The sequence below is a fragment of the Paroedura picta genome, chromosome 10 (genome assembly GCF_049243985.1).
Source record: "Paroedura picta isolate Pp20150507F chromosome 10, Ppicta_v3.0, whole genome shotgun sequence".
NCBI lineage: Eukaryota > Metazoa > Chordata > Lepidosauria > Squamata > Gekkonidae > Paroedura > Paroedura picta.
In genome coordinates, this window is record NC_135378.1 from 76,382,641 (window position 1) to 76,410,570 (window position 27,930).

At 47.8% G+C, this 27,930-nt stretch overlaps 1 protein-coding gene across 4 annotated transcripts in view; it reads left to right on the forward strand.

Moving 5' to 3' along the window:
• Positions 1 to 5,791: 5,791 nt before the first annotated feature.
• The window catches only part of FAM13A (family with sequence similarity 13 member A), a 152,008-nt gene continuing 129,869 nt past the window's right edge, over positions 5,792 to 27,930 (forward strand). For 2 of the 4 annotated variants that reach the window (XM_077300899.1, XM_077300901.1), the window contains exons 1-4: positions 5,792 to 5,949; positions 10,471 to 10,657; positions 14,566 to 14,775; positions 23,361 to 23,541. In XM_077300899.1, the coding sequence (XP_077157014.1) occupies positions 5,923 to 5,949; positions 10,471 to 10,657; positions 14,566 to 14,775; positions 23,361 to 23,541 (605 nt within the window). In that variant the 5' untranslated portion in view covers positions 5,792 to 5,922. Of the gene's footprint in view, positions 5,950 to 10,410; positions 10,658 to 14,565; positions 14,776 to 23,360; positions 23,542 to 27,930 lie in introns of those variants that run through there. The other 2 variants (XM_077300900.1, XM_077300903.1) reach the window with 2 other exon arrangements.

Genomic DNA, 27,930 nt, shown 5'->3' on the forward strand with positions numbered 1-27,930 from the left:
TGAAGCTGCCTCATGCCACAACCTGCCAAGACTTCTTCCTGTGATTTTACTGCTTTCCCTTGAGCAGTTCATCTATCAATGCCCAATGCAATCTCCCGTTTTTCCCCTCTCTTCCCAGCAGTACTTTCTGACTCTGAAAAAGTAATATGGAATCCTGAGGTCTCAGGACCCACACAGAAATAACAGCCCTGTAAGTCAAAAATAATGACCACCACAAAAAACAGGCATGTCACAATAACAATTGACGGTGAAGAGATGGAATGTGTTCAAGAATTCATTTCTCTTGGATCACAAATTGGCGAGTGGTGATTGCAGTGTGGAAATAAAATATCCAATTGCTCTGCAATGAAAACTTGAAACCCTTTGCTCAGAGATAGTGTCCTCAGATCAGTGGATTGATAAGAGACAAATGAAGATGTGCTTTTGTTGTGCCCCATGTATGATGCCGTCACATGCAACTTTATCCAGCCAATTTTGAACACCTACCCAAGAACTTCCCCAAAGGAGAAAATCAAGATGCTGCTTCAAGATGAAATCAGTCAGATAACTCTTTGCACAGCTAAATTTTGCCCTGCCGCCATTATATTGCGGACTATCTATGAGGATCAGAACGTTTCTGTTTGATTTAGAGTCAAATACTATAAAGAGGAGCACAGAGTGGTAAGGCAGCAGAAACGCTATCTGAAGCGATATCCATGAGGTTGGGAGTTTGATCCCAGCAGCCGGCTCAAGGTTGACTCAGCCTTCCATCCTTCCAAGGCTAGTAAAATGAGTACCCAGCTTGCTGGGGGGTAAACAGTAATGACTGGGGAAGGCACTGGCAAACCACCCCGTATTGAGTCTGCCAAGAAAACGTTAGAGGGCATCACCCCAAGGATCAGGCAAGGGTCACACTCAGTGCTTGCACAGGGGATACCTTTACCTTTACCTTACTATAAAGAGCCAATAGGTATTGGTATTTTAAAGTATGTTTTAAATATTGGTTTCAGCACCTTAAAATTCCTGTGATGCCAGACTTTTCAATTTTTTATACTATTATTGTTTTCTTTCTTTTTGAACCGCATCATTTTTAAAATTACAAGTGTATTTGAATTTTGGTCTGAATGTCTGTAAAATAAAGATTGATTGAAAGCTTGAAGTGAACGTGGAAAAGCAAAGACATACACCAGACTGCCACATGTAGATTAGTCCAATTTGTCATATTCCCAGTAGCCACTTCTGGCTATGAAAGTTGGACGGTGAAAAAAACAGACAAGAGGAGAGTTTGAACTCTGGTGCTGGAGAAGGCTTCTGCGGGTTCCGTGCACAGCAAAAGTCACAAACAAGGAAATACTATATTGCATAAAGCCTGATCTATCACCGGAAGGCAAAATCACCAAACTCTGGCTCACTTACTTATAGAATCACAGAATCATAGAGTTGGAAGGGGCCATACAGGCCATTTAGTCCAACCCCCTGCTCAATGCAGGATCAGCCCAAAGCATCCTAAAGCATCCAAGAAAAGTGTGTATCCAACCTTTGCTTGAAGACTACCAGTAAACCTTTGCATGCGATCCAACTCAATGGAGAGAGCAATTATGCTGGGATCGGCCAATGGAAAAAGGAAGCCAAACCAACAAAGAGCATGGTGGTTAGACACAATCTAAATGAATACTGGCCAGACCATTATACAGCTAAAAGAAATGATGCAGGATCAAAAGACGTGGCAATGGTGAAGCCACAGGACTGCCAAGAGTTGAACATGACTGAATGGCTAACATCAAGTCAGGAAGGCTGAAAAATCACTTTGGGAATCTTTTCACTGATGTGAGAAGAACTGGTTTTGCCCTCTTACCCATCTTATTGCAGGCTGCTGATGAGCATGGCTATTGTTCTGTGCTAGATCCATCAACCTGGGATGAAACTTTCATGGGGTAGGCAAATGTTGACAGGGAGGGGAAAGCAGGGCATGCCTGCAGTCCTTGTGGGCTCCTTACATGGTTTCCACCCCATAAATAAAGAGATACATACATGGAGAGTATCTCTAGGAAATCTCAGGCCAGATTCTGCAATGTGACCACAGAAATCCGGCCCAGGTTCTTCAGTGCAGACTAACCCCCTTTTCAGTGTTTTATAGCAATGTGTCCCCGAACAGCTTTTTATTACTGGGTTGTAATTCTGTCAAGGTTTATCTCTGCTCATAATACTGTTCCTCTCCAGTAGTTTAATAGTAATGGGAATGGGCTTTGCCGACGGGGCCAGCCTCAGTCTGACTGTTCATAAAGCTCGTAATTATTCCCACGGGGCTCTTGGCAAATCTAAACCTTCGCACTGGATATTTGTAAAAAGCTGGTCGTTCTTGGATTGCCCACCGTTGCAGCTTCTGCCGCCTGAAAGCTACAAACCCAAACAACTGCTCATCCCCAAACCCCACTTCCTCTTCAAGTGGGGTTCAAACATGTAGAGAAAGGACAGATGCCAAGTGTAGTCGAACTGCGGCCCTCCAGATCTCCGTGGACTACAATTCCCATGAGCCCCTGCCAGCATTCGCTGGCAGGGGCTCATGGGAATTGTAGTCCACGGACATCTGAAGGGCCGCAGTTCGACTACCCCTGGTCTAAAACATGTTACGGAACTGCCTTTCTACTGGGAAAGTGGGGCTCGAGGCACAAGCCAACCAGTGGGTCCAAAGAAAAATCAAGAAATGAGCATTATAGAATCATATAATTGTAGAGTTGGAAGGGACCATACAGGCCATCACTCTTCAAAGCCAATGGGTTGAAAGCACCCTTCTAAAAAATTCAAGCCGTGTGACAGGCAGAAGCGGTTTATCCTATAAGTACATGTTATGGGTCCCCTGGAGCTGTACCTAAGTTAGGGAGCCTTCAGACTGCGATTCTTAGGGAGTTTTAATACTGAAGACGGTTTGTGGACCACAGGAATGAAAAGGGTGAAGCGCACGCTCATCGAACATGCAGGCATACCACAAGCTGCTTAAGTGTGAAGATTCCCTTAGATCCTGGGGCATTGTGTTTGTGCGATCCAACAAGGCTTGAGAAACAAAGAGGATGAAGGGTGTCCTGCTGTTACTTGTGCAGCACAAGAAACAGCGCCAATTGTGCTTGGCTAGGGCCCTGCAAATCCTTAAATTGGCTCTGGTGCTACGGGTCCTGTGAATCCTGAAACTAGGGCCTTATGACAGGTTGGGATGCATATTTGTACGGTGTACATCGCCCTAGGAGTAATTAGGCCTCAGATCCTCAGATGCGTGTATGTATGATGTACATCATCCTAGAGGGTTACATGAATGTACATTGTACATTATATTAGACTCGAGAGCAGGGGTAGTCAAACTGCGGCCCTCCAGATGTCCATGGACTACAATTCCCAGGAGCCCCTGCCAGCATTCGCTGGCAGGGGCTCCTGGGAAGTGTAGTCCATGGACATCTGGAGGGCCGCAGTTTGACTACCCCTGCTCTAGAGGGATACATGAATGTACAATGTACATCATCCTAGGGGGATGCATGAATGTACGATGTACATCATCTTAAAAGAAACTAGAGCTCAGATCCATCACTCACAGGAAGGCAAAAGGTTGGGCTAAAAACTGTGAGGAAGGCAAAAGGTTGGGCTAAAAACTGGATGCTGAAAAACAGTTCAAAGGACGGACTGAAGCCGTCTGTGGTTATTCCGCTGGGATCTGCACTTGCTCAGAGGCACTCTTGACGTGCCACACGCCTGAATCCCTGCTTCTGGCAATAAACCCTGCGGCTGCGCCTCGCGCAAAGTTCTGCAACCCTGGTAGGATTGTCTACCCTCCCGCGACAACTGCAAGGGCGCCCAGACAGCCGCCTAGAATGCTGATGGGTCGCCGAGGCAAAGGAGAGAAACGGGAGCTTCTGCTTTCTCACGCTGCTCTTCCCCAGCCGGCTCCCGGCGCACGAAGCTGCCGCTTCCAGACGGCGCTCATGCAAAGCGCACGAGTTCCGAAAACAAGCGGAGCGCATGCGCCCACCCCTTTTCTCTCCTTAGCCGCGAGGCGGGGCGCTTGGATCGTTGCGTCGGCAGGCGCGAGGAAGGCGCGCGGCCTCTGGGTGGCGCTGCGGGTTGCGCGGCGCCAAAGCCTTCGCGAGAGAACGGGCTGGGAGAAGCGCTCTAAAGTTGCCACTTCTTTCAGGGGAACAAATCACGGAAGTTTGGAAATAAGAAGCAATTCCAGGAAATCGCCCGGACTCATGCGGAGGCTGGCAGGCCGATGAAGCTGAATTGCTGGGATGATACCGGCCTTAGTCATGGAAGGGGATATTTTGGAAAAGGGGATATTTTCCAAAACATTAACCATGCCAGGGAATTGGATGGACTTTCTGCATCTTGTATTGCGGTTCACAGCCTGGCTACAAAAAAAAGGAGAAGGGGAAATCCCCTACAGCAGACTTCTGTGCTAAAATGTCACATTAAAAAAAGGATCCAGAAAAGGATCCACCATCAACTTCGGTCTCCTTGCAGACAGAAATGTAGGACATCTAAGCTGGTTTAAGTTGTGGGGAAACAGGCTGAGAAAACTCTGCAGCATCTGGGAAAAGCACATTAGTGGATTAGAGAGAGAGCGGATTCAGGCAAGGCTCAACCCCCACGTGACTTCCATGGGAGAGGGACGTGTGGCTATAGTGGGGGAGCTGCAGCTCAGAAAGGAGCACCTACTTTGCTTCCAAGGGGTCAATCCCTGACCAGGTCAGTTGGCTAATCTCGGGTTGCAAATGCTCTTTGCACCCTGAGCGCCTGGGGGGGGGGCTGTGACCAGACACACAAACCCACATGAAGTGGCCTCATACTGGATCAGACCCTTGGTCCATCAGGGTCGGTCTTGTCTACTCAGACTGGCAGCAGCTCTCCAAGATTTTGGGAGAGAAAACCTGTTTCACATCAGCTGCATGCATGCTGGGGATTCTCCATTCCCGGCAGAACAGGAAATGATTGGGCATATTCAGGGGCTTGTATGTTGCAAAGCAGGGGAAGTCAACCTGTGGTCCTCCAGATGTCCATGGACTACAATTCCCATGAGCCCCTGCCAGCGTTTGCTGGCAGGGGCTCATAGGAATTGTAGTCCATGGACATCTGGAGGACCACAGGTTGACTACCCCTGTTGTAAACCACCATGAACGGGCAGGCCAGGAGCGATGGCCTAGAAAATGAATGAATGGAATGAATGAATGAATGAATGAATGAATGAATGAATGGTGCTATGTCTGTGGGCATTTGGACACTGCTGCAAATGAGGGTTTCTGCCAGCCAATTCATTTGGGCACCACCGTTTTCCCCAAGGCAGTTCACAATACAGCTCGCCAGCAGGGGCTCCTGGGAATTGTAGTCCACGGGACATCCGGAGAGCCACAGTCCGGCCGCCCCTGGTCCAGACGGTCAATCGCTAACGGTGTTCATCGGGATGCGGCTGGTGACGCGAGCTGCGACTCACAAACCTTTCAAGCCGGGATCCGAGTCGCGGGCTCATTGAAGGGCCCGTCGGGCCGTCCCGTGTTAGCTGCGCTCCTTTGGGGGCCGATGCTGCAGTTCCCGGGGCGGCCACCGCAGAAAAGCCGCCCCGGGAACTCCTGGGCGGAGAAGCGGCGGGTGACGCGGCCACCGCGGCCACGTGACTCGTCCCGCCTGCCCCCCCCCCCTTCCCCGGCTCCGGTTTCAATCCGAGCCGCCGACCCCAGCCATGTGGCTGCCCGGGGCCAAGCAAGGAGGGCGCGCGGTGGGGCCAGGCCGGGCGGGAGCCGGGCGGCGCGTTGCGTTGGGTCCGGGCACCTGTGAGCCAAAGGCGGGGAGGAGGCGGGAGGGGGCGGAGAAGACGACGTCCATCCGCGGGGCTGGCACGGCGGGCCGGTGCCCGCTGCCCTCGGACCCGCACCACGCCTCATCCAGGCAGCCCCTTGTGGAAGAATGGGGGCCGGAGCGCTGGCCATCTGCGTGAGTAGCGCGGCGGCTGCTGCCCAGGGGTGGGCCGGGGGGGGGGGCTGCAGGGCGCCGGGTCCCCTGGGAATCGGGTCGAGCGAGCAAATGGGGACTGAAGGCTCCCTCCCCCAAAGTGGGGCCGGCTTGTGCGTTTGCCAAGATCTCCTCCTCCTCCAACTCCTGCTCACTGGGGCGCCCTAGGCGATTCTCGGGGGAGATGCTTGGCGAGGGAAGGATCTCTTGCGACGGGGAAGCCAACTTTGGGGCAAGCGTGAAGTTCCTCCGAACAGGACAATCCCTGTTCAGTCCCTGCGAGATGGAATTTGTGTGTGTGTGTGTGGTTGTTCAAGCTCTTTAAAAAAACTCAAAGAATTTCTTTAATACATTTATTTTTAATCCTCTTTTCAGTCCTCTCTTGTTTTAGCCGAACCAGTGTTTGCTTTTTGCAGCTTTGCATTAGGGTTTGGGGGTTGCTGTTTTTTTCTCCCTACAAGCAACTGTTTTCCCTCCCGGGGCTTTCCTTTATGGGGGCCCTTGTCTTTTGAGCGGCACTCTTGGGGAGGGGGAGGGGGCAGAAGCCTGGAATCCTCTACGTGGCTGATCTCATAAAAGGTTTAGTGCTCCACAAGCGAGGGCATGTCTACCGCCCACACAGCAAAATCTGTAGCTGGGTGTTGAGAATGGAGCCATTCAGAGGAATCTACATGTTGCCTTTTGAGTTGTTTTTAAAGGAAGATCCCAGACAATCTTTTAAAAAGTTGCTCCTGTTCAAACTAGAAGAGATCTCACTAAGACGTCGACATCATGAAAGCTATTTTCTAAGAAAGTAAGTTGGGAAATTCCAGTCTCTCCTCCCTCCCCTACTCCCGTTTCAGAAGGAAAGATGTACTTTTCTGCACAGGCATCTTTTGCCTAAGCTGGGGGGAGAGATCAGACAGCTGCCCCGAAACATCTCCAAGAAAAAATAACACAAAACGATGTGTGGGTCTTCTCAGCCTTTCCCACACCCGTTGTGTACGTGTGCAATCCTGCCACATGTTCTTAGGTTTTCTCAGAAAGGCAGTCTTTTCCTGTCCTCAAGATGGAAATGTTTACCTCAGTGGGAGAATGACGGTGAGGAATATTTATATAGTGTCTTGGAGTGGCTGGGCACCACTTGTGTCCGAATGTGTCCTACTAACCGTGCAGGGGGATCCAGCACAGCTAAGCATGGTTTAGTAATTAAGTGTGTTGGATTGTGATCTGAGAGAGCCAGGATCGAATCCAACACCCTGCCATGGATGCTCATTGAATCACCTTGGCCTAGTCACACTCAGCTGTGGTGTTTTCACACATACTCCATAATGCCCTCTCCATCCACTTTCAATGAACTTTGCAACCGGGTTTAACTCTGTGAAATGGCAGAATCCGTTTGGAAATTGTGACTGAAGTGGATTGAAACTGCATTATTTAGAATACGAAAGCATTCTCTCGGCCTCTCAGCCTAACCTGCCTCACAGGACCAAGGAAAGGCAGCTGACAGAAGCTGCTTTGGATCCCCATGGGAGAGAAAGGTGGCATGTGAATTAGGGAAACAAAGCAAATATAAAAGACAAGTTAGCTTGGTGTAGTGGCGCAGTGGAAAACTGGGTTTGATTCCCCACTCCTCCACATGCAGCCAGCTGAATGACCTTGGGCTAGTCACAGTCATATTAGAACTGTTCTCACAGAGCAGTTCTATCCATCTCAGCCCCACTTACCTCATGGGGTGTCTGTTGGGAGAGGGAAGGAAGGTGATTGTAAACTGCTTTGAGACTCCTTTGAGCAGTGAAAAGCAGAGTATAGAGATTATAGAGACCACCCTCCTTCAGAGCAGCCATTTCCTCCAGGAAAACTGATCTTGGTCACCTGGAGATCAATTGTGATAATAGATTTCCAGATGCTACCTGGAGGTTGGCAGCCCCTTCAGGAGGGCTATTTATGGCAATAACCCATAATATGCTGCAGTTACAGATGGCTTATGGGAGGGATAACACAAGTATTTGAGGTAATTAATATTCCCTCCCATATATGCCAATAAAGGTCTTCTGATTCTGATATTCCTTCCCCCCCCTCCCCCATCTATCTTTCTGGAGTGATTCATACCCACATTGTCTTTCAATGATACAAAGATAAATTCATGGCCTTTTCTTTAGAAGACCTGATAAAGAATGGTTGGGTGTGAAAGTGAAGGGGTGTGTGGAAGTAATAGCTATTTATAGGCAGGGGTAGTCAAACTGCGGCCCTCCAGATGTCCATGGACTACAATTCCCAGAATGCAGCAAATGCTGGCAGGGGCTTCTGGGAATTGTAGTCCATGGACATCTGGAGGGCCGCAGTTTGACTACCCCTGGAAGGGGATCGGAAGTTCTGCTTTAGAGTTACAGTATCACGCTCCCAAGGCTACAGAAATGACAGGATGTTCCCCTTGGAAAGTCAGAGAGAGACAGAGATGGATACATTTTACTTGGAATGACTCAGTAAAACCAGGAATCTCAGGCTCTAAAAATGCTAGGACCAAGTTTGAGTCTATTTGGCACCTTTAAGACCAACAAAGTTTACTTCTGGATAAAAACTTTCGTGTGTGTGTACACTTTGCACACAAAGTTTATACCCAGGATTATACTTCGTTGGACTTAAAGGTGCAAACTGGACTCAAACGTTGTTCTATTGTTTCAGACTAATGTGACAGGTATGATCATCAAATAATTAATTTCATGTGTGAACGTGACAGATATGACCAGAAATACAAGACAATGTTGTTGAAAAAATACCGAGGATGCTGTTGCAGCTGGGTGACCTTGAGCTCGTCATGGTCCTGATGAAACTGTTCTGACCGAGCAGGAATATCAGGGCTCTCTCAGCCTCACCCACCTCACAGGGTGTCTGATGTGGGGAGAGGAAAGGAAAGATGAATGTAAGCCACTTTGAGACTCCTTCGGGTAGGGAAAAGCGGCATATAAGAGCCAACTCTTCTTCTTCTTTAGTAATATCAGGGCTCTCTCAGCCTCACCTCCCTCAGAGGGTGTCTGTTGTGGGGAGAGGAAAGGGAAGGAGATTGTAAGCCGCTTTGAGACTCCTTCAGGTAGAGAAAAGCGGCATATAAGAACCAGCTCCTCCTCCTCCTCCTTCTAAAACCCGCAAACCAGCTGAGACGTGGGGAGATTTGTCAGTGGATTTGAAGTGGGGTTTGGATTGTTGATTTATAGCTTGGGGGGGGGGGTACTGGGAATGGGAGATTGAACCCATTTCCCTGCCCCTTTTTCTTGATGTCCCGTAGCCTCCCATTCCCAACTGCTTTAGACTGTGCTGGGGAAACATGCAGGTGCTCTGAATGTTGCCTGTATGTTTCATCTCTCCAGGGGAAAACAGGGCAGGGTGGGGGAAGCCCCTCTCACTTACTGCCCCCCATCTGGATTAGAAGGGAAATCTGGAGGGCTGCTCTTTAGCAATAAAAACTGTGCTAGAGATCAGCTGTCAGATAACCTAGCAGCCTGTGGGGATTGAGAGCCTGCAGGATGCTGTGGCCAGAGGGTTGGAGATGGATTTTGAAGAGCTGGGTTCCAATCCCCACTGAACCACATAGCTTGAGCCAGACAAACTCCTCAGCCCTCCCCACCTCACAGGGTTGTTGTTCTCAGGATAAAGTGGAGGAAGGAGGACTAGGGTCTGAGGGACCCAGGTTCCAATCCTCACCGTGCCATGAAGCTCACAGGGTGACCTTGGGCCAGACACATTCTTCAGCCCTCCCCACTTCACAGGGTTCTCCGGATACAATGGGGAAGGAGGGGGGGGTTGTAGCCAGCTTTGGATCCCCACTGGGCAGAAATGACAAACTGTTTTTTGCACCTTGCTTTTTACAACCCGAAGGAGTCCCAAAGCACAGACCCCTTTCCCTTCCTCTCCCCACAACAGACACCCTGTGAGATAGGAGGGACTGAGAGAACAGCTCTAAGTTTTAGGATGCGTGGGGCTGATCCTGCGTTGAGCAGAGGGTTGGACTAGATGGCCTGTATGGCCCCTTCCAACTCTATGACTCTAAGAGAACTGGGACTGGCCCAAGGCCAACCAGCTGGCTGCATGTGGAGGAGGAGTGGGGAAGCCAACCCGGTTCTCCACATTAGAGTCCGCCGCTTTTCACCATGCTGGCTCTCGGTGGGATATAAATCTTGAACAAAAAAATGCTACTTTTCCCGTCGTATGCCCTCCCAGGGACCCCGGCGCAGGCCTGGGCGTGGGAAATCCCGGCGGGTTCCTTTCGACCCGTTGCCGGCTTCCCTCCCAGGAGGAGGCCGCTTCCCGCTCGCCGCCTGCAGTGGCTGCGGAGGTGCCGCCGGGACGTTGCTGGACTGCGCGTCCAAGGCAGGGAGGCGCCTCGGCGGGGCTTTCCCCTCCCCCCCTCCCTCCCTCCCTCCCCTCTGCAGCAGCCCCAGTCACCCCTTCCCCTTCCCCTTCCCCATGGAGCCCCCGGGGGCGGCCGTGGCTGACGGCCGGCGCTTCCTGTGCCCTCCTCTGCAGCAAAGCAAGCCGGCCGTGCGGCTGAAGGAGGACATGAAGAAGATCGCGGGCCCCTTGAGCCGCCGGCGGGCCCCCTCGTGGCCGAAGGTGTTCGGCGTCGGCCTGGCGGAGCTGCAGCAGCAGGGGCTGAGCCGCGACGGCGTCCCGGCGGTGGTGGGCGAGCTCGTCGAGTACCTCTCCCGGCAGGGTAAGCCCCTCGCGGCGCCGTCCTTCCCGAGCGTCCCGGGAGCTGCAGTTTAGCCTCGGCCTTTCCTCTTTTGCCCCGCAGCCCCAGCGCCCGGGACAGTCGCCAATCTCCAGGAGGGGTCTGGAGATGCCCCAGGATTGCAGCTGCTCTCCGCCCTCCGCTCCGGAGGGCAAACGCGAGGGGGGTAGCAGAGGTGCCAAGTGAAATCTCTCCCCGGATTCTTGCCATCTCAAGTAATACCCCCAAATCCCCTGGCCCAGGGTTGGCAACCCTAACTTGGATGGGCCAGAATGGGGTGCCTATAAGGAAAAGGCCCCCTTAGCTGCCAGCTCCTTTTTCCAAGAGTTGCTTGAGAAATTGGCACTTTGGGGGATGGTGCCTGGAGAGGGTGGAATTTTGGAGGGTGCTCATCAGGGGTGGGATGCCAAAGAGTCTAACCTTTGGAGGTGCCACTTTCTCTAGAGAATTCTGCCATCTTTGTAGCTGGGAGAGCAGTCGTGATGCTGGGAGAACTCCAGGTCCCCCCTTGAGGTTGGTAACTCACCATCCTCTGCTTTGCCCCCCCCCCCAAACTCAACCCACTGCAGTAGGTAGTCACAAATGTCAGGTATTTCCACCTTTGATTAAATGAGTTCAAGGTAGCACAATTTATTAATTTAAGCATTTATTAGTACAATACTATAGCATTACTCCAGTCCAAGTCCTTTGATTTCATTGGGTTTACATAGGTGGAAGTCTACACCTGCTGCTGTTACTCCACGCTTGAGCATAGTAGGGCCTCATTTAATTACTGTCAGCATTCCACAATTAAGAAGGGTGCATCTGCCCATCCACCTCCAATTTTGATATATTTGTTTTTCCCCAGAACTAAATCCAAACAAATCCAGAACTAAATCCAAACAATTTGCACCTGTTCATTCTGCTAATGCTTATTTGCTGCTCACCCTCTATGTATGGCCTGATAACGTCTAATTCAGTGTATCTGAAGAAGTGTGCATACACACACAAAAAATTGTTGGTCTTAAAAGTGCCACTGCTTCTGCTGCTTAGCCTGCAATTCTCTTCTGACACTGGTGGTCCAGAGTTAAACTAGAAATTCTTATAAATCTGATGCAAAACCCTTTAAAAGCCAGCAACCCCCCCCCATAAAATGGTTTTAAGAGAAACATTAGAAAAATAGTAAAAAAAAAAGAATTGGAAGAAATTTGTAGCCTAAAAACCTTACAGTTTTGCTGAGAGATTTGCTTAAATTGCCAGAGCTTTCCAAATTATTTGGGAAGTAAAGAAAAGATTTTCAAAAACTTAATGGAATGCAGTGTAACCCACGACTCAGGTTCAAGTCCTGCCTTAATTGGGGGCTCACTAGATGATCCTGGGCAAGTTGATTGATTGATTAATGTATTATTTATTGAAACATTTATACCCTGCCTTTATCTGAAAAATTAAGTAGTGGGTCACCTGTATTTGTATGGGCATATATATGAAAGGTGTAGAGTCTGATATAAAAGGAATTTATTTTTCTGCACTGATGCCTTTAAGTGGGTAGCCATGTTGGTCTGAAGGAGCACAACAAAACTTGAGTCCAATAGCACCTTTAAGACCAACAAAGGTTTATTCAAGGCATGAGCTTTCCTGTGCAGGCACTCTTCCTAGGACTAAACTCACACCTTGAATCAATATTTGTTGGTCTTAAAGATGCTACTGGACTCAAATTTTGTGGTGCACTGATGCCTGTTACCCAGCAGATGTCAGGGCTGCATTTCTGAACAAAGATGGAGAGTCTGTTTTATTGCTCCACGACTGTTCCAGACCGGTACCTTTTGGAGTTCCATAGGCCTCACCCCTAGGCCTGATGGTGGTGTTTCCATGGCACAGGAGTACTCTTCAGGTTTCTGTCGCACCCCTAGGGAGAGCAGACACCCAGAAATCACAGGAGGGATGAATCTGCAGCTGGAGGGTGACTTCAGCAAAAATTCTCCTTGCTTCTGTTAATTGGAATCTACCATTGGCCCAAACTCATTATATTGATTCAGGATCCTGGAGCTATTGAAGTTTTGCTCAGTGTAAAATAGGCAAGGGAAGCCAAGTGGTGGCAAATCTATCAAGATCTTTTTGACCTTTCAGCCAAGTCAGCTGTGTGGTGGCTGAGGTTTTTCAGGTTGTCCTTCAGCCGGATTTCCTTATCAGTCTATCTGTTATTCCTCTACTGAACAGGAACAGGTGAACAATTAGTTCTCTGTGTGGTGACCTATTAAATTCTAGAGCGCATACATTTGAAAGGTACAGTTCTGAGGTCAAGGTTATGAGCATGGCCCCGCTGATCCCAGTAAATACTGAGAACATTTTGTTAAAGGACGGGTCTACTGTAAACATACATGAAGGTCCCTCAAGGACCTCACTGTCTACTGGCTCTCTAGGGCAGGGGTAGTCAAACTGCGGCCCTCCAGATGTCCATGGACCACAATTCCCAGAAGCCCCTGCCAGCAAATGCTGGCAGGGGCTTCTGCGAATTGAAGTCCATGGACATCTGGAGGGCCGCAGTTTGACTACCCCTGCTCTAGGGTTTGAGACAGGCAGTGAGCTCCCCCAACACTGTTCCGTCAGTTCCTGGTCAATGGAGATGCCGGGGACCGAACCTGGGAACTTGTACATGCAAAGCAGGTGCTCCGCCATAGAGCTGGAGCTTTTCTTGAGTTAGTACAGTGGCAATGAACCATTGTACCAGTTTCCTGTAGCTTTTCCAACAGATATTACACAGCTTCTAAAAGACTGTTTTTTTTTTTAAGTGGCTTAAGATTTCCCGCATAGGTTGACACTCTGGTTCCCCTGCTTTGGCGCAAACTGATTTCTTTGTTCCTAACGAGAGGGCCTTCCCAATCTTTCTCATCAGTTTTGCCCCATGTTGCACAACCAACATTCACATTACCAGTTTTGTGGTTTCAGAAAGTCCAACATACTGAGACCAGTCATCTTTCTCCAACTAATATTAGAAACAATTGTGTGTGGCCAAGTCACAACTGACTCATGGCAGCCAAAGGACTGTGGGAACCCCACGGCAAGAGGGGAGCTGAAGTGGAATGTCAATGTTTTCCCCTGTTAGCTTTTGTTTTTAAAGGAGTTCCGTGCATATGGGACTACAGTTTTGTATAAAATGAACGTCTTTGTAAGCATTTATCCCAGTTTATGTCTTGACTACCTCGCTTAATTCAAAGAGCGCTTGTATCAATGCCCTGGCCATTGTTTAGCGCATTGGGTAAGGTGTGAACTTCTCGATGGTACCCATATCCTTGGGTTACTATGGCGAGGGTGTTAAAATGAGGATGGAAATATAATTTGCAGAGCAATTGTCGGCTGGTCCAGGCTAGCCGAATCTCATCAGATCTCAGATGGTAAGTTCATTTTGTCTTTCCAGTCCTCTTCCACGGTGGCCCAGGGATGGGGGCTCACAACACCCAGCCACTTCATGTATTCACCGTGGGCTCACAGCATTGGTGACAGAAGTGGATTCAGGAATGGGATTCCCCCCCGCCTCCCCGGCAGCATGGGAATGTCTGTCCAGAGCTGCACCACTGACTCTCCAGTCTGCCCATGCAAGGTGTCCTTTGCATCCCCTCTCTGCCTATGAGGCCTTACAGTATGGACACCAACTCAGAGCTTATCAGCTGCTGTCCTTTATGAACTCGATATTTCATGGCAATATGGCATTAAATTTATGGCACAAAAAGCCCAGCCCAGCAGAATCACGTTAATTATTGTTATTGTTGTTGTTATTGTCAGATCCAGTTGCCGTAATAAATGTCTCCGACACCTCTACCTTACAGGTCACCCTAAGTGAGCTGCTATTTAATGGCTTTGCTAGGGCAGAGGATGAGCTAGCAATTTTGTCTCCTTTCCATTTATAATTACAGGGCTGGCGTCAGAAGGTCTCTTCAGGGTGAATGGCAACCTGAAAACCGTGGAGCATCTGCGAGCAAAGTATGAGAATGGCGAGACGGTGGAGCTGCCTGCAGAGGGCGACGTGAGCTCAGCCGCCAGTTTGCTCAAGTTATTTCTGAGGGAGTTGCCGGATGGAGTGATCACTTCGGCTCTGCATCCCAAATTCATGCAGCTTTATCAAGGTGACTGACTGTCTCTCTGCTTGCACACATTCTACACACGCTTCTTTGCACATGTCCTATACACGTTTAGGGAGGGGCTGTGGCTCAGTGGCAGAGCATCAGCCTGGCATGCAGAAGGTCCTAGGTTCAATCCCCAGCAATTCCAGTTAAAAGGACCAGGCAGTAAGTGATGTGAAAGCCTGAGTGCCTAGAGAGTGAACTGATTCCATACAAATGAATCCATGAATCAACCAAATGAATCAACCAACAGTTTAATAAGAGAACTTCCTACCAGGAGAGTGCCAGTTTCCAGTACAATTTTCCACAAACAAGTCCTGGTGAATTACCCTTGTTTCACTATACTTCATCAGTGTATACGATGACAATCTGAATCAAAACAAAAAAAGATAATGAATATTACGCCACCAAAAAGTAGACTTTTTGTAAATGGTGTAATATTCATTACCAATTTTTGTTTTGATGCAGATTGTCATCGTATACACTGATGAAGAATATTGAAACAAGGGTAATTCACCGGGATTTGTTCGTGGAAAATTGTGTTGGAAACTGGCACTCTCCTGGTAGAGATTCTCTTATTAAACTGTTTGTCGAACCTGCATGGATTCATTTGTATAGTTGCTACATTCCATGCACTTCTTTTATTGGCTGACTCCATATAAGGCAGCCCCATATATTCCTCGTCTGATTATAGCCACTTACAGCCCCTTAGGTCTATAATTGACCAGCCATTCCTGTGAATAAGAGGTTTTGATGTGAGCGTGCTTGTTGATGGGTGTTTTATGGCAGGCTAGGTGTGTTCACTGAGAAGGCTTCCTAAAAAATTCCCACAAAAGAAATCCAAATTGCTAGGTGGGGCTGTTCTCAAAGTATACTTTTCAGGCTTGATGCCTGAACATCAAGCAGGCTTGTTCCACCAGGATGAAAGGTGGTGTGAAGGACCTAGAGGGAAAGCAGTTAAGTCTGAAACCTGCCAGGTTAAGAATGAACAAAGGAAAGGAAGGAGAGGAAGAGGGGCAGAAACAACCCCTTTGGGTCATCCTGGGGTCTGAATTGGCTTTTAGGAAAGCTGAGCGGTTGGTTGACTGTTCTTGGAAATGGCTTGGTTTCCTTAGCTTGAAGCAGGTGAAGCCCAACTTGGCATGAAGCTGCAGGTTGAGAGTTCACCTGACGAAAGGTCCTCCATGCTCCCCCCCCCCATCCTGTCACAATGAAAATTAGTTTCAGGGAAGATAATCCCACCATGGGCCTCTCCCTGGCACTCTTTCAATATAGTATTTTTGGTTTGCTCTTAGGGAAGTTTTATGAATTTGAATGGCCCTCTATATCCAAAAAAAGGGAGGAGGATTCCATTTTGTGAACTCCCTCCAAGTGGTGTGCTCTTGAGATACCTTGGTGCGAACCAGGCCACCATATCTGGGCAAGCCATGCCAGTTATTATCCGAGTACCATTATGAAAATTACCTCCCTCCCCTCCTGGTTCGGAGACAGAACACATTAAGCGACTGAGTTTGAACTTTCACCGTGCAAAAAGCCTTGCAGTGTGAAGGGAAAAGCCTCCTTGGCTCCTTCCGCCGCCAAACTGGCCTGCCAATCTGCTATTTTTGGCTATTTCACAGTGGGGCTCTTTCCCAGCACGCCTTGTCCTTCACTCCCAAACTGGTGTTTTGATAAGGACAAGGTTAGCTGTGAGAAAGAAGAATGACCTACTTGTTCATGGCCATAAAAGCCCATGTGCTTATCCCTCCACCCCACTCTCGAAGCTTTGCTCTGTGTTGGGGGAAACGCTCAGCAAAGCATGAACGACACCAAAAGAGGGACCTCGATCCCGGCACTGTTTGCAGACAAATAGTGCTTTTATGAAGTGGGTTAGAGGCATTGGCTCTAACCCAGTCGGCTTAGAACAGAGAAAAGGAAGTGGTAGTTTTTCACCCAAAGAGCCATTCGACACGTGGAAATCACTGCTGCAGCACGGGGAGGAGGCTACAAGCATAGGCAGCATCAGGATGGGACTGGATGAATATATGGGACAGAGGTCCACCAGTAGCTCTTAGCCCCAAGGTATAGATGGAACGCTCTGCCAGGGGCAGAGGGATCTTCTTAGTGCTTGTCCTAATCTTTCTGCCCTGTCCGTGTGATACGTTTGTAACCTAAATGATGACTTCCCTCCTGTTTTTGGTAATCGCCCCTCGTTTAATTTCCTGGATTTGGATGTCTGGGCTCGGCCAGCATGGGGATTGGCAGGAATTGGGAGCGTGTGAATAGCTCCCAATAGGGCCATTTCTTCTAGGGAAAATGGTTCAGGAAGGGAAAGCAGGAACCACACACCCCCTCCTCCTCATGCACTGAATTGGGCCATTGCAGTTTCCTGCAGCTACTGTGTAGGTGTTAGGAAAAGGAGAGGGAACTGGGGGTGCTGGACCTGAATTACCAACAAAAAGGTGTCCCTTGGCCTAGAGCCAGCCAGCTGCACTTCTGAGCCTGGGCTGAGCATGCACCTCTCACCTGAACTTGGTCAGAAGTGTGAACATTTGATACAAGCTGAAGAACTCTTGGCCTGTGCCTGACAGAGCCTACCCCAGTCTGGGATGCCTTTGTGACTCAGCACCCACTACGTGGGCTGTTGGAATTTGCAAGCTCTACTGCGCATGTATACAAAGAAGTGCCTGGAGAATCCTGCAGAGGGCGGTAAAGGGGACACCTGGCTGGAATAGCAAGCTTGGGACTCTTTCCCTGCTTCAAAAACTTACCCTCTTTGCCTCTGATGGAGTCATTCAGATTTTTCCCCATGTTCTTTTGAGAAGAGTTACTTAGGCCTTTTCTTCTCTCCAGCTAGAGCAGGCAGACAAATTTCTGTCTCTCCTCTTTCCTATACAGCTTGTTCTCTTATTCCATAAATCTATTTGTTTATGTATTCCGTTTGTACGCTGACCTTCACCGAGGGCTCCGGGTGGCTTGCAAGGTTAGAACTGCAAAACTATACCATCCTTAATAAAATGGTTGAAAACATTAAAATACCTAAACATACTCATTTGTTGCATACAGTCTGTATTGGTATGCCGGGTTGGCCCCAGTTAGTCCTTGCATGGGAGATCACGAAGGAAGACCAGGGTTGCTCTGCAGAGGCAGTGGGGAGAACGCCTATGCTAATTTCATGCCTTGAAAACCCATGATAGGTCACCATAACTCTGCTGTGACTCTATTATTTATTATTCGGGCCAAATACATTTGAAGCAGGAAGTCTATAACTGAAACAGCCCTATAAGGCTGTGAATTTGGGCCCGCTATTTCCCCAGTTAAACTTTCCGCAGCATTGGTAACAGATTTGGAAGTGGCGAAAGGTAATTTAAGTTGTGGAAAGTTGGCAGAGGTAAACCCCCTCTATGGCCACTTCCTCTGTCAAACTACCAACCCTTGGAGATTGGATCAGGATAAAGAAAAAAATAGTGATAGATAGAACCATAGAGTTGGAAGGGGCCACACAGGCCATCTAGTTCAACTCCCTGCTCAATGCAGGATCAGCCTAAAGCACATCTCTGACATCACATTTGTTTTGTCCTTTATGTTGTGGGCATGAACATTAGGCTGGATATATTTGCAGGGGTGAAAGGGGCAAAAAGTGTTGACAGCAAACTTTTTGTGCTGTACTCTTCTGTACAGTTCCCCCTTCCCTTAATGAGGAAAACCTGGTTCTTGTCTCTACTGTAGAGGTAAACGGGCAATCATCCCCTCATGGTTGGATCCACAGTCTCTTATGAGGAAGCTTTAGTCAGGTTGTATTAATACTTGCAAGTGCATTCCCCCCCTTTCCTGGAATCTCCAACATTCTCTTTAGAAACATTCCCGAGGGGTACAGAGTTTTGCAGAGAATTACTCGCAGGTGACTGAAAACTAAGCCCGGGCTCTTTTTAGCTCCCAATCCATGCATCTTTTGTTTGGTAGTAATAACTAGCTAGTGGTTCTTTACTCATAGTCATTAATACGGATTCAAAACCCCTTTGTGACCCGCAAAGCTTTTATTTAAAACGGAAGTATTTAACAGGCTAATACCTGAATGCAGAAAGGTCTTAATTGTGTTCAGGGATTGTTGATTCTGAGCAATCCGGAATGAGCTCTGTGTGTGTGTGTGTGTGTGTGTGTGTTAGCAGGAGGGTTGCCAGGTCTGTCCCCCCAGACACTGGTAGAGGTAAAGGTTCCCATATCCAGGTTGAGAAACTCCTGGAGATTTGGCAGTGGAGGACAGGGACCCCAGTGGGGTACAATGCACAGATTATGCCCTACACAGTGCCAATTTTCTCCAGGGGAGCTGACCTCTGTAGTCTGGAGATGAGCTGTAATCCCAGGGGATCTCCAGGTCTCACCTGGAGGTTGGCATCCCTAGTCGGCAGCTACTTTTTAAATGGAGAGTTTTTATTTTGGATGAAACCGCCCTTGTAAATTTGTCGGAATTTCTGGGGATTCACCTGTCCGACTGCAAGCTCGTTCATGCAGCCAGTTTCTTCTCCTGCCCTCTGTTTTGTTTTTTGCCTCCAAACCAGGGCTTGCAAATATCACAGTTTGCTGGTTTGGATGACAAGGCAAACAATGTGTGTGTTGTTGAGTCGCAGCCCACCTGCAGCATCCCCATTATGGGGCTTTCAAAACCAGTGTGAAAGAGCTGGTATGCCATTGCCTTCTTCTGCAGAGACTTCCTTGGTGGTTTCTCATCCGTGTACTAACCAGGGCTTACTCTGCTTAGCAGCTGAGATCTGACCAGATCAGGCTCCACCGTGCCGCCTTTCCTCCTGAGGCAAAACGTAGCTAGAGAAAATAAGGAAGTGGAGAGGGAGCCTGCGTTTGAGCAGATGGAGTGTGAAGATTAGGTCCATGGTGTTTGAATGGGGAGATAGTCCAGAGGGGGGGGGCTCATTGGCAGAGCCCCTGCTTGGCATGCAGAAGGTCCCAGGTTCAATCCCTGGCATCTCCAGTTAAGGATCTGGCAGTAGACAATGTGAAAGACCTCTGCCTGAGACCCTGGAGAGCCCCTGCCAGTCTCAGTAAATACTGACTTGGGTGGGCCAGTAGCCTGATTCAGTTCATGGCCACTTCCTGTGGTCATGTCTTCTTGCATTGTTCAGAACTTTAAATTTGCCGTTCTGTAAAGAACAGGAGGAAGCTGGAACAAATGAATTAGACTCCTCTTGTTCCAGTAGGCTGAAGACGTTGATGGCAGCTGCTGTGACTGCAGAATATTTAGGCCCCAGGGAAAGGAGAACATTGTGCGGTAAGAACATCAAGGGATTTTTTCAAAATGGCTTTTGTTAAACTGGAAAAGTACCAAACGAGCTCACGTGTCGGCAGGAGGCCGCGAGAAACAATTAGCTCTCCAAGGCATTTCCTAAGCAGGGAGAAAGCCAGGAAAGACATTTCCCTTGTGGAATACGTTAGGCCTCGCAACTCCAAGACTTTCTGATAACACATAATGTTGTCATTGAAGAGCTGGTTTGCTTTGGTGACTCAGAAGTCCCCTGGGCCAACTGCAAGGTTTTGCTGCACCCTCAAAACCCATAGACAAATTGCACCAAATTTGTGGCTCTTATCTGGCTGTTGATTTGTCCAGAAACCATCAAGGCCGGTGGGTTAAAGAGTCTGATATTTTAGGTGAGGAAAAATATTTTTCAATTGTTCTCTCTCTCCCTCTTTTTTCAGAGTAGAGGGTAATAGGTCTTTGACCAGTGTGTTCCATCTTTCTCCCAAGCATTCTTCTGCCTCATTCTTCTCATTTATTGAGAAGTTTTGGCCGGGGGAAAGGCTTGATCAAATTTGAAATGAAATTTCAAACGATCTTCACTTGGACAGTTGGCCATTTGAATTTTGTAAAGCCAAAGGTAATCCGGAAGTGCCATACAGTCAGTATTCCAGAAACAGGGATCAGATATTTTAGAAGACAAGTTGGTTCTTATATGCTGCTTTTCTCTACCCAAGGGCGTCTCAAAGCGGCTTACATTTGCCTTCCCTTTCCTCTCCCCACAACAGACACCCTGTGAGGGAGGTGAAGCTGAGAGAGCCCTGATATTGGTTGAAGAAGAAGAGTTGGTTCTTATATGTCATTTTTCTCTACCTGAAGGAGTCTCAAAGTGGCTTACATTTGCCTTCCCTTTCCTCTCCCCACAACAAACACCCTGTGAGGGAGGTGAGGCTGAGAGAGCCCTGATATTACTGAAGAAGAAGAAGAGTTGGTTCTTCTATGCTGCTTTTCTCTACCCTAAGGAGTCTCAAAGCGACTTACAACCCCTTTCCTCTCCCCACAACAGACACCCTGTGAGGTGGGTGAGGCTGAGAGAGCCCTGCTCAGTCAGAACAGCTTTCTCAGTGCTGTGGCAAGCCCAAGGTCACCCAGTTGGCTACATGTGGGGTATCGCAGAATTGAACCCAGCTCGCTAGATTAGAAGTCCACACTCCTAACCACTACACCAAGCTGGCTCTCAGGGTGCGCAACATCAATAAAACAGTATTCCTACTAAAGTACCTTTGGATGTAATTATTGTACTGGGTGGCCTCAGTGGTATCTGTGGCAGGGAACTGCTAGTGGCTGACAAATGTATGAGTCTTATAAACTACCAAGGCAATGGCATACAGTGTGTAATGCATTTCCCAAGTTGTGGAACCAAAAGATAAATACTTCCTCATCATTTGTTTCAAAGAATTTGTAAACAGTGAATAAATCAGTCCTCTGTAATCACCTTGTCACTCTGAGAATTTTAGCCTAGTGCTTATCCAGATTTCTAATTGGGTATAGTAGTGCAGTAAAATTGTCTTCCCCATTTGGCTAGATAAGGACAACCAACTTAGTTTTATACCCTGGCATGTTACTTTCTGCCTGGGCACAAAGTAGGCCAGTGTGAGAGATGTCGAGCTATATTGTCCTTCCAGGTGCAGCAGAGTAAATTTTTACCACACATGAAGAGGAGATGTGTAGTAACTAGCTACCAGACTCCCCATAAGAAGACCTGCTTCCTTTACCTTTGGGTTGGCTTTTAACCTCTTCTGCTATTTAAAAAAAAAGGATGCTATTTCTATATAACAGCTGTTGACTTCATTGAGTTGAGGATGTGTGATAGCTGTAGTTATGAGCCTCTGGCCACAAGAGAGCAACCTTGTAGCCTAATCTCCCATCCTGTCATTTGATAAGTACTTGTAGCATGCAAGAGTCAGTGAGGCTTCAAAATGGTTAATGTCTGAGAACATCTGATTGCCTCTCAATCAAAGCTTTTGGTATTCGGGATGTGAAATGGAAATGTTTTGATCCAAGGTTCACGTGGCTTTACTGGCATCACTCCTAATGCCCGAAAGTCATATAGTCAAGCTAGGATCATACCAAAAACTGATTTAGCCTGGAGAGGAGACGACTGAGAGGGGATCTGATATCCATCTTCAAGTATTGAAAAGGCTGCCATATAGAGCAGGGGTAGTCAACCAGTGGTCCTCCAGATGTTCATGGACTACAGTTCCCATGAGCCCCTGCCAGCATTTGCTTATAGGAATTGTAGTCCATGAACATCTGGAGGACCACAAGTTGACTACCCCTGATATAGAGGATGGAGCAGAGTTGTTCTCTCTTGCCCTGAAGGGACGGACCAGAACCAATGGGATGAAATGAATTCAAAAGAAATTCCGTCTAAACATCAGGAAGAAGTTCCTGACAGAGCGGTTTCTCAGTGGAACAGGCTTCCTCAGGAGGTGGTGGGTTCTCCATCTTTGGAAATTTTTTAACAGAAGCTGGATAGCCATCTGATGGAGAGGCTGATTCTATGAAGGCTCAAGGGGGTGGCAGGTTACAGTGGATGAGCGATAGGGTTGTGAGTGTCCTGCATAGTGCAGGGGGTTGGATGATCCAGTAAGCTCTTCCAACTCTATGATTCTATGATATTAGATTGCCAGAGGTCACCCCTGACTCAGGCACTGTGTGGTGGCATCCCGGCTCATTGTGTTCAGCACAAAGGGTAAATTCTTCACTCAAGCACCTGATCTAGACCTTTGAGGTACTAGCTGCACGACTTGGCTTGATCCCAGAACATCTGACCAAGTACTGATGTCCTCTCCTCTCCTTTGTTTGCTGGCACACTAATATTGCTACATATTAAGATGTGGAATTTGCTGCCAGAGGATGTTGCGATGGCCACAGGAATAAACAGCTTTCAAAAGGGATTAGACAGATTCATGGAGGACAGGCCTACCAATGGCTACTAGCCATGGTGACTGAGGGGAATCTCCATGTTCAGAGGCACTAAGCCTCTGAATCCCAGAGCCAGGACGCAGCATCATGGGCAGGCCTCAGCCTCTGTGGACTGTTATTGGCCCCCCAGTGAAACTGGTTGGTCACTGCGTGATGTATACAATTCTGTTATTTCCAGAACCAATATACCCGTTTAAATATTGGTTTCACACATTTTGGCTTCTTCAGCTAAACACCAATGTGATTCAAGTGCCTCAGAGTGGTAAACGCCCTCCAGCGTGCGCAAATCACACCTAAAGCACCATTATCTTCCTGCCAGTTCTAATTCGGTGTTTAGAACCTTGTCTTGTTTTTGTTCCTTCCTTATTTACAGACAAGCACCATGGCGGCCTGAATGCGAATGCCTTGAGAGAGCTCCTGAGTCAACTTCCTGAGGCCCACTTTAGCCTCCTGAAGTACCTTTGCCGGTTCCTGAGGAGAGTTGCTGAGCACCACACTGAGAACAGGATGACTGTCTCCAACCTTGCAACGGTTTTTGGGCCAAACTGTTTTCAGTAAGTTCCTTGCTTAGACGAAACTCCCAGTTTAGAGATTGAATTAGGACAGGATGTGGAATTGGGGGAGAGGGAGTTAGTGGAACACAGTTGACAGGCACTAGAGCAGGGGTAGTCAAACTGCGGCCCGCCAACTGTCCATGGACTACAGTTCCCATGAGCTCTTGGGAATTGTAGTCCATGGGCAGGTGGAGGGCCGCAGTTTCACTACCCCTGCACTGGAGCATTATTATTTATTTATCTCATGGTTCATGTATATTGTACTCAGGCGATCCTACAGTTGTAGGAGAGACATTTGGAGGTGATTTGCCATTGCCTGCCTCAGTGTCATGTCCATAGTATTCCTTGGAGGCCTCTCATCCGAATGCTAACCATGGGCAACCCTGCTTAGCTTCCAAGATCTGATGAGATTTGGTGTGCCTGGCCTATCCAGATTGGGGCCCTTATAGCAAACTGTTTTGATCTCATGACTGACCGGATCTTCTTAATCGAGCAAGTGGTGTGCTTGGGTGTGAAGTGCCGCCAAGTTGCTTCTGACTCATGCTGACCCTATGAATTAATGGCCTCCAAAATATCCTAGAACTTGATTCTTTGGGGGACAGGATCCATATCTCTGCGATAACCCTCATGCAAGCCATAAGAAGATCCAAGGTCCAGTCCTTGGCTTCTCCAGTTAAAAGAGCTGGGAAATCTCTCTTGCCTGAGACCTTGGAGAAACTCTGCCTGATTAATGGTTGGACTCTGTCTAAATTATGCTCCTTTTATCTAACTGACGAGTTAACAAGATGCAGGAGAACAGGACTTCTTCCCATTTAACACCATCATCCCCCCACACACACACACACACACATGCACACACTGGTGTTTGATGTATATTTGCTATACCGTGTAAATTCTGTGAAATATTACACCGAATATGGAGTGATAAAAAATTCAGCATATGCTGAGACGAGTTTGGAAGTGTGCTAATTGGGCTGTACTACAACACACCGATCAGTGTGTAACGGAGGGCTGCAGTCCAAAACAGTCAGGCGGTGCCATTCGGTGGAGAGTTACTCCACTCTGAACCTATGTGTTTCAGTGGGCCTAGACTGAAGTAACTGCATAGTATTGTGTTGCTACTGTAGAAGAAGAAGAAGAAGAAGATTTGGTTCTTATATACTGCTTTTCTCTACCTGAAGGAGGCTCAAAGCAGCTTTCAGTCCCCTTCCCTTTCCTCTCCCCACAACAGACACCCTATGAGGGAGGTGAGGCTGAGAGAGCCCTGATATTCCTGCTCAGTCAGAACAGTTTTATCAGCACCCTGGCGAGCCCAAGGTCACCCAGCTGGCTGCACGTGGGGGAATGTGGAATCAAACCCGGCTCGCCAGATTAGAAGTCCTCACTCCTAACCACTACACCAAACTGGCTGTAGTTATCCAGTTCATTGGCTCCTTTGAGGACATGTTTATTTTAATAGGCAGGTGCATTCATCTTCACTGTACGAAATTTAACTGTGGAATTTAGAGATTGTATGTTTGACAGGAGGGTGACGTGTCGCTTTTTGAAAGCATGGTTTTAGCCTTATTTGAGGTGTTCTTATCACAGTGCCTGGACTAGATGGCCTGTATGGCCCCTTTCAACTCCTGTGATTCTGTGATATTTGCCCTTTCTGAGATGCCAAAGTTGCGTTCTTAGCATGAAGCTGCTACTGCTTCTGTAGATCGAGACTGTGTTTCTTTGGGGTCAGGTGGTTTTGCTGAGGCTGGTTTTTGTATGTTCCTTTCCCCTCTGCCTCGTGACTTGCCTGCTTGTGGGACTGTGGAATCCAGAGAGCGCTGGCCAGTGGGCAGCGATGCAAATGAGCATCTTTATTTGTGCAGTATGCAAATCGTTGTGTTGACAGCCTTGTGTGTGTGTGTGTCCATAGTTCCCACTGCTAGCTGACATAAAACCAGGGGGAATGTGGATAGAAGCGATGTGGGGGTCTTGATAGAGCCCCTGGGAAAAGGTACATAGTGACCCTTTGGTGTGTTGTGAAGCTCAGTGTGGCTGGCCATTAAAGTAAAAATCCCACAGATGAGTGGCAGCATGTAAACTTGACACGCACAAAGTTTCATGTTCAAGCTCCAGGTCTCAATTTTGGCTCATTTATGGGAAGCAGCAACTTTCCAGCCCACATTGGCAAAGTGGTAATGTTTACTAGAAGAGGAGAAAGTGATCTGCTCAGGTCTTTTCCTTTTCTTCAGGTTTAACTACCCATAAGCCATACAGGAAGAAACCATTTAAGAATTAGTAACAATGGCTAATAAAAAAGAGCTGGGTTTTTTCGTCCCCTGCTTTTTACCCCCCAAAGGACTCTCAAAGCGGCTTACATTCACCTTCCCTTCCTTTCCCCACAACAGATACCCTGTGAGGTAGGTGAGGCTGAGAGAGCTCTGTGAGAACGGTGACTGGCCCACGGTCACTCAGCTGGCTGCATGGGGGGAGTGGGGGTTCCAAACTGGTTCTCCAGATTAGAGGCTGCTGCTGCTGCTAACTGCTACGCCCAGCTGGCTCAAAAGAGAATCAACTGTTCAGGCCTTGCAAAAGCCACCCAGAAACAATCATAAGTTTTGCATATCAGAAGTGGCTGAATATTTTATCAACCATTGGGGAAGACATTTTTCCCTGGCAAGCAAGGGTTTGGAGCGCTGAAAGAAACATGCACCAATGAATCAGCCCTTGACAAGGAGCAAATGCCAAAATCCTGTTTTGAAGGAATCCCAGAAAAATGCTGCTTTCACCTGTGCTGTAGGTAGGACGTTGCAGCCTGCAAGCAAATAAGCTGAGATCTTTTAATAGCGGGCAACACATTCTCATGTAAACATACAGAGAACTTGGAAAAGATAAACGTAAAGATAAGCAGAATTTGGAAAAGATAAATGTAGAATCATAGAATCATAGAGTTGGAAGGGGCCATACAGGCCATCTAGTCCAACCCCCTGCTCTACGCAGGATCAGTCCTAAGCATCCTAAAGCATCCAAGAAAAGTGTGTATCCAACCTTTGCTTGAAGACTGCCAGTGAGGGGGAGCTCACCACCTCCTTAGGCAGCCTATTCCACTGCTGAACTACTCTGACTGTTAATTTTTTCCCCCTAATATCTAGCCTATATGGTTGTACTTGAAGTTTAAACCCATTACTGCGTGTCCTCTCCTCTGCAGTCAACAGAAACAGCATGTAAAGACACAGAGAACTGGGAAATTAGAACATGTTTATGTTTTTACCTAACTTATTGTTTTAATGATGCTGTCTCCCACCCTGAGCTGTATTAGAAGGGTGGGCCAGAAAAAATAAAGATTTATTTATTTTTATTTAATTTAAAGAACACAAAGGCAGACACATTGTCTGAACCCCAACATGGGACCACCAGGCTCCTTCTTGATGCCTTATGGAAGGCATGTCTGAGTCTTCTAATCCTGAGGAAGTTCAGTTGCGTTGGTTATATTTTAACTGTGTGCTTTATTTGTGTGTTGGTTTGGCTGCTGTTGGACGCATATTGTTTGTGCGCTTGTTTTTGCTGTTTTGCTAGTAGCCTTGGGTATCTAAGGAGACAAAGCAGGATATAAATATGTTAAATAAACAAACGGGAAAATCAAATTGGCCACAGGAAGCTGCCTTATACTGAGGTAGATCATTGGTCTATCAAGATCATTGCTGGCAAGGGCTCATGGGAATTGTAGTTCATTTACATCTGGAGAGCCAATTTGGCCACCCCTGCTTAGGGTGTAGTACAAAGATGCCTGACTTTGGAGAAATATTTATTCATTGTGTTCAGGCACATTAATATTAGACTTTGTACACTGGAAGCATGCATCTGACTTGATGCTTTGAGTGAGGTTCTTGTTAATGCATCATCATCGTTACAATATTTGGGCTTTAGTGCCTGGCACCTTACCTCTCCTCTTTTACAAGCCCAGCATCTCTCATGGCCATATGTCAAAGTTTTACAGAACAAGTTTGCTCCAAAGAATATCCTATAATTCTGAAAATGAGTAAAGTCTCACTTGGGTTGGAGAGGGGAGGCAGTCTGGTTTTATCTTGAAAGTTGCATCCATATCCTCCCCCTTTGTATTTTTCTTGTCTTGCCAGAAGTCAAAATAATGGAGGACGAAGACTGTCTTTGTGTGTGCAGATAATGAATCTATGGAATGTCTTGGCAACAGCGGGGTGTTTGGGGGTGTATTTTAAGGAAGGGAATTAGGACGTCTATGTTTTTGCAAGGAAGAGAATCAGGTCAGAGTTAAGGTGCCTCACCCCTTCAAACTGAGCAGGAGATCTGTTTGGATGTCATTCCGCAGTTGCCAACTGTAGGTCTTTTGTAAGGAGCACATAGAATCTAGCGCACGGGTAGTGCGCTCCAGATGTA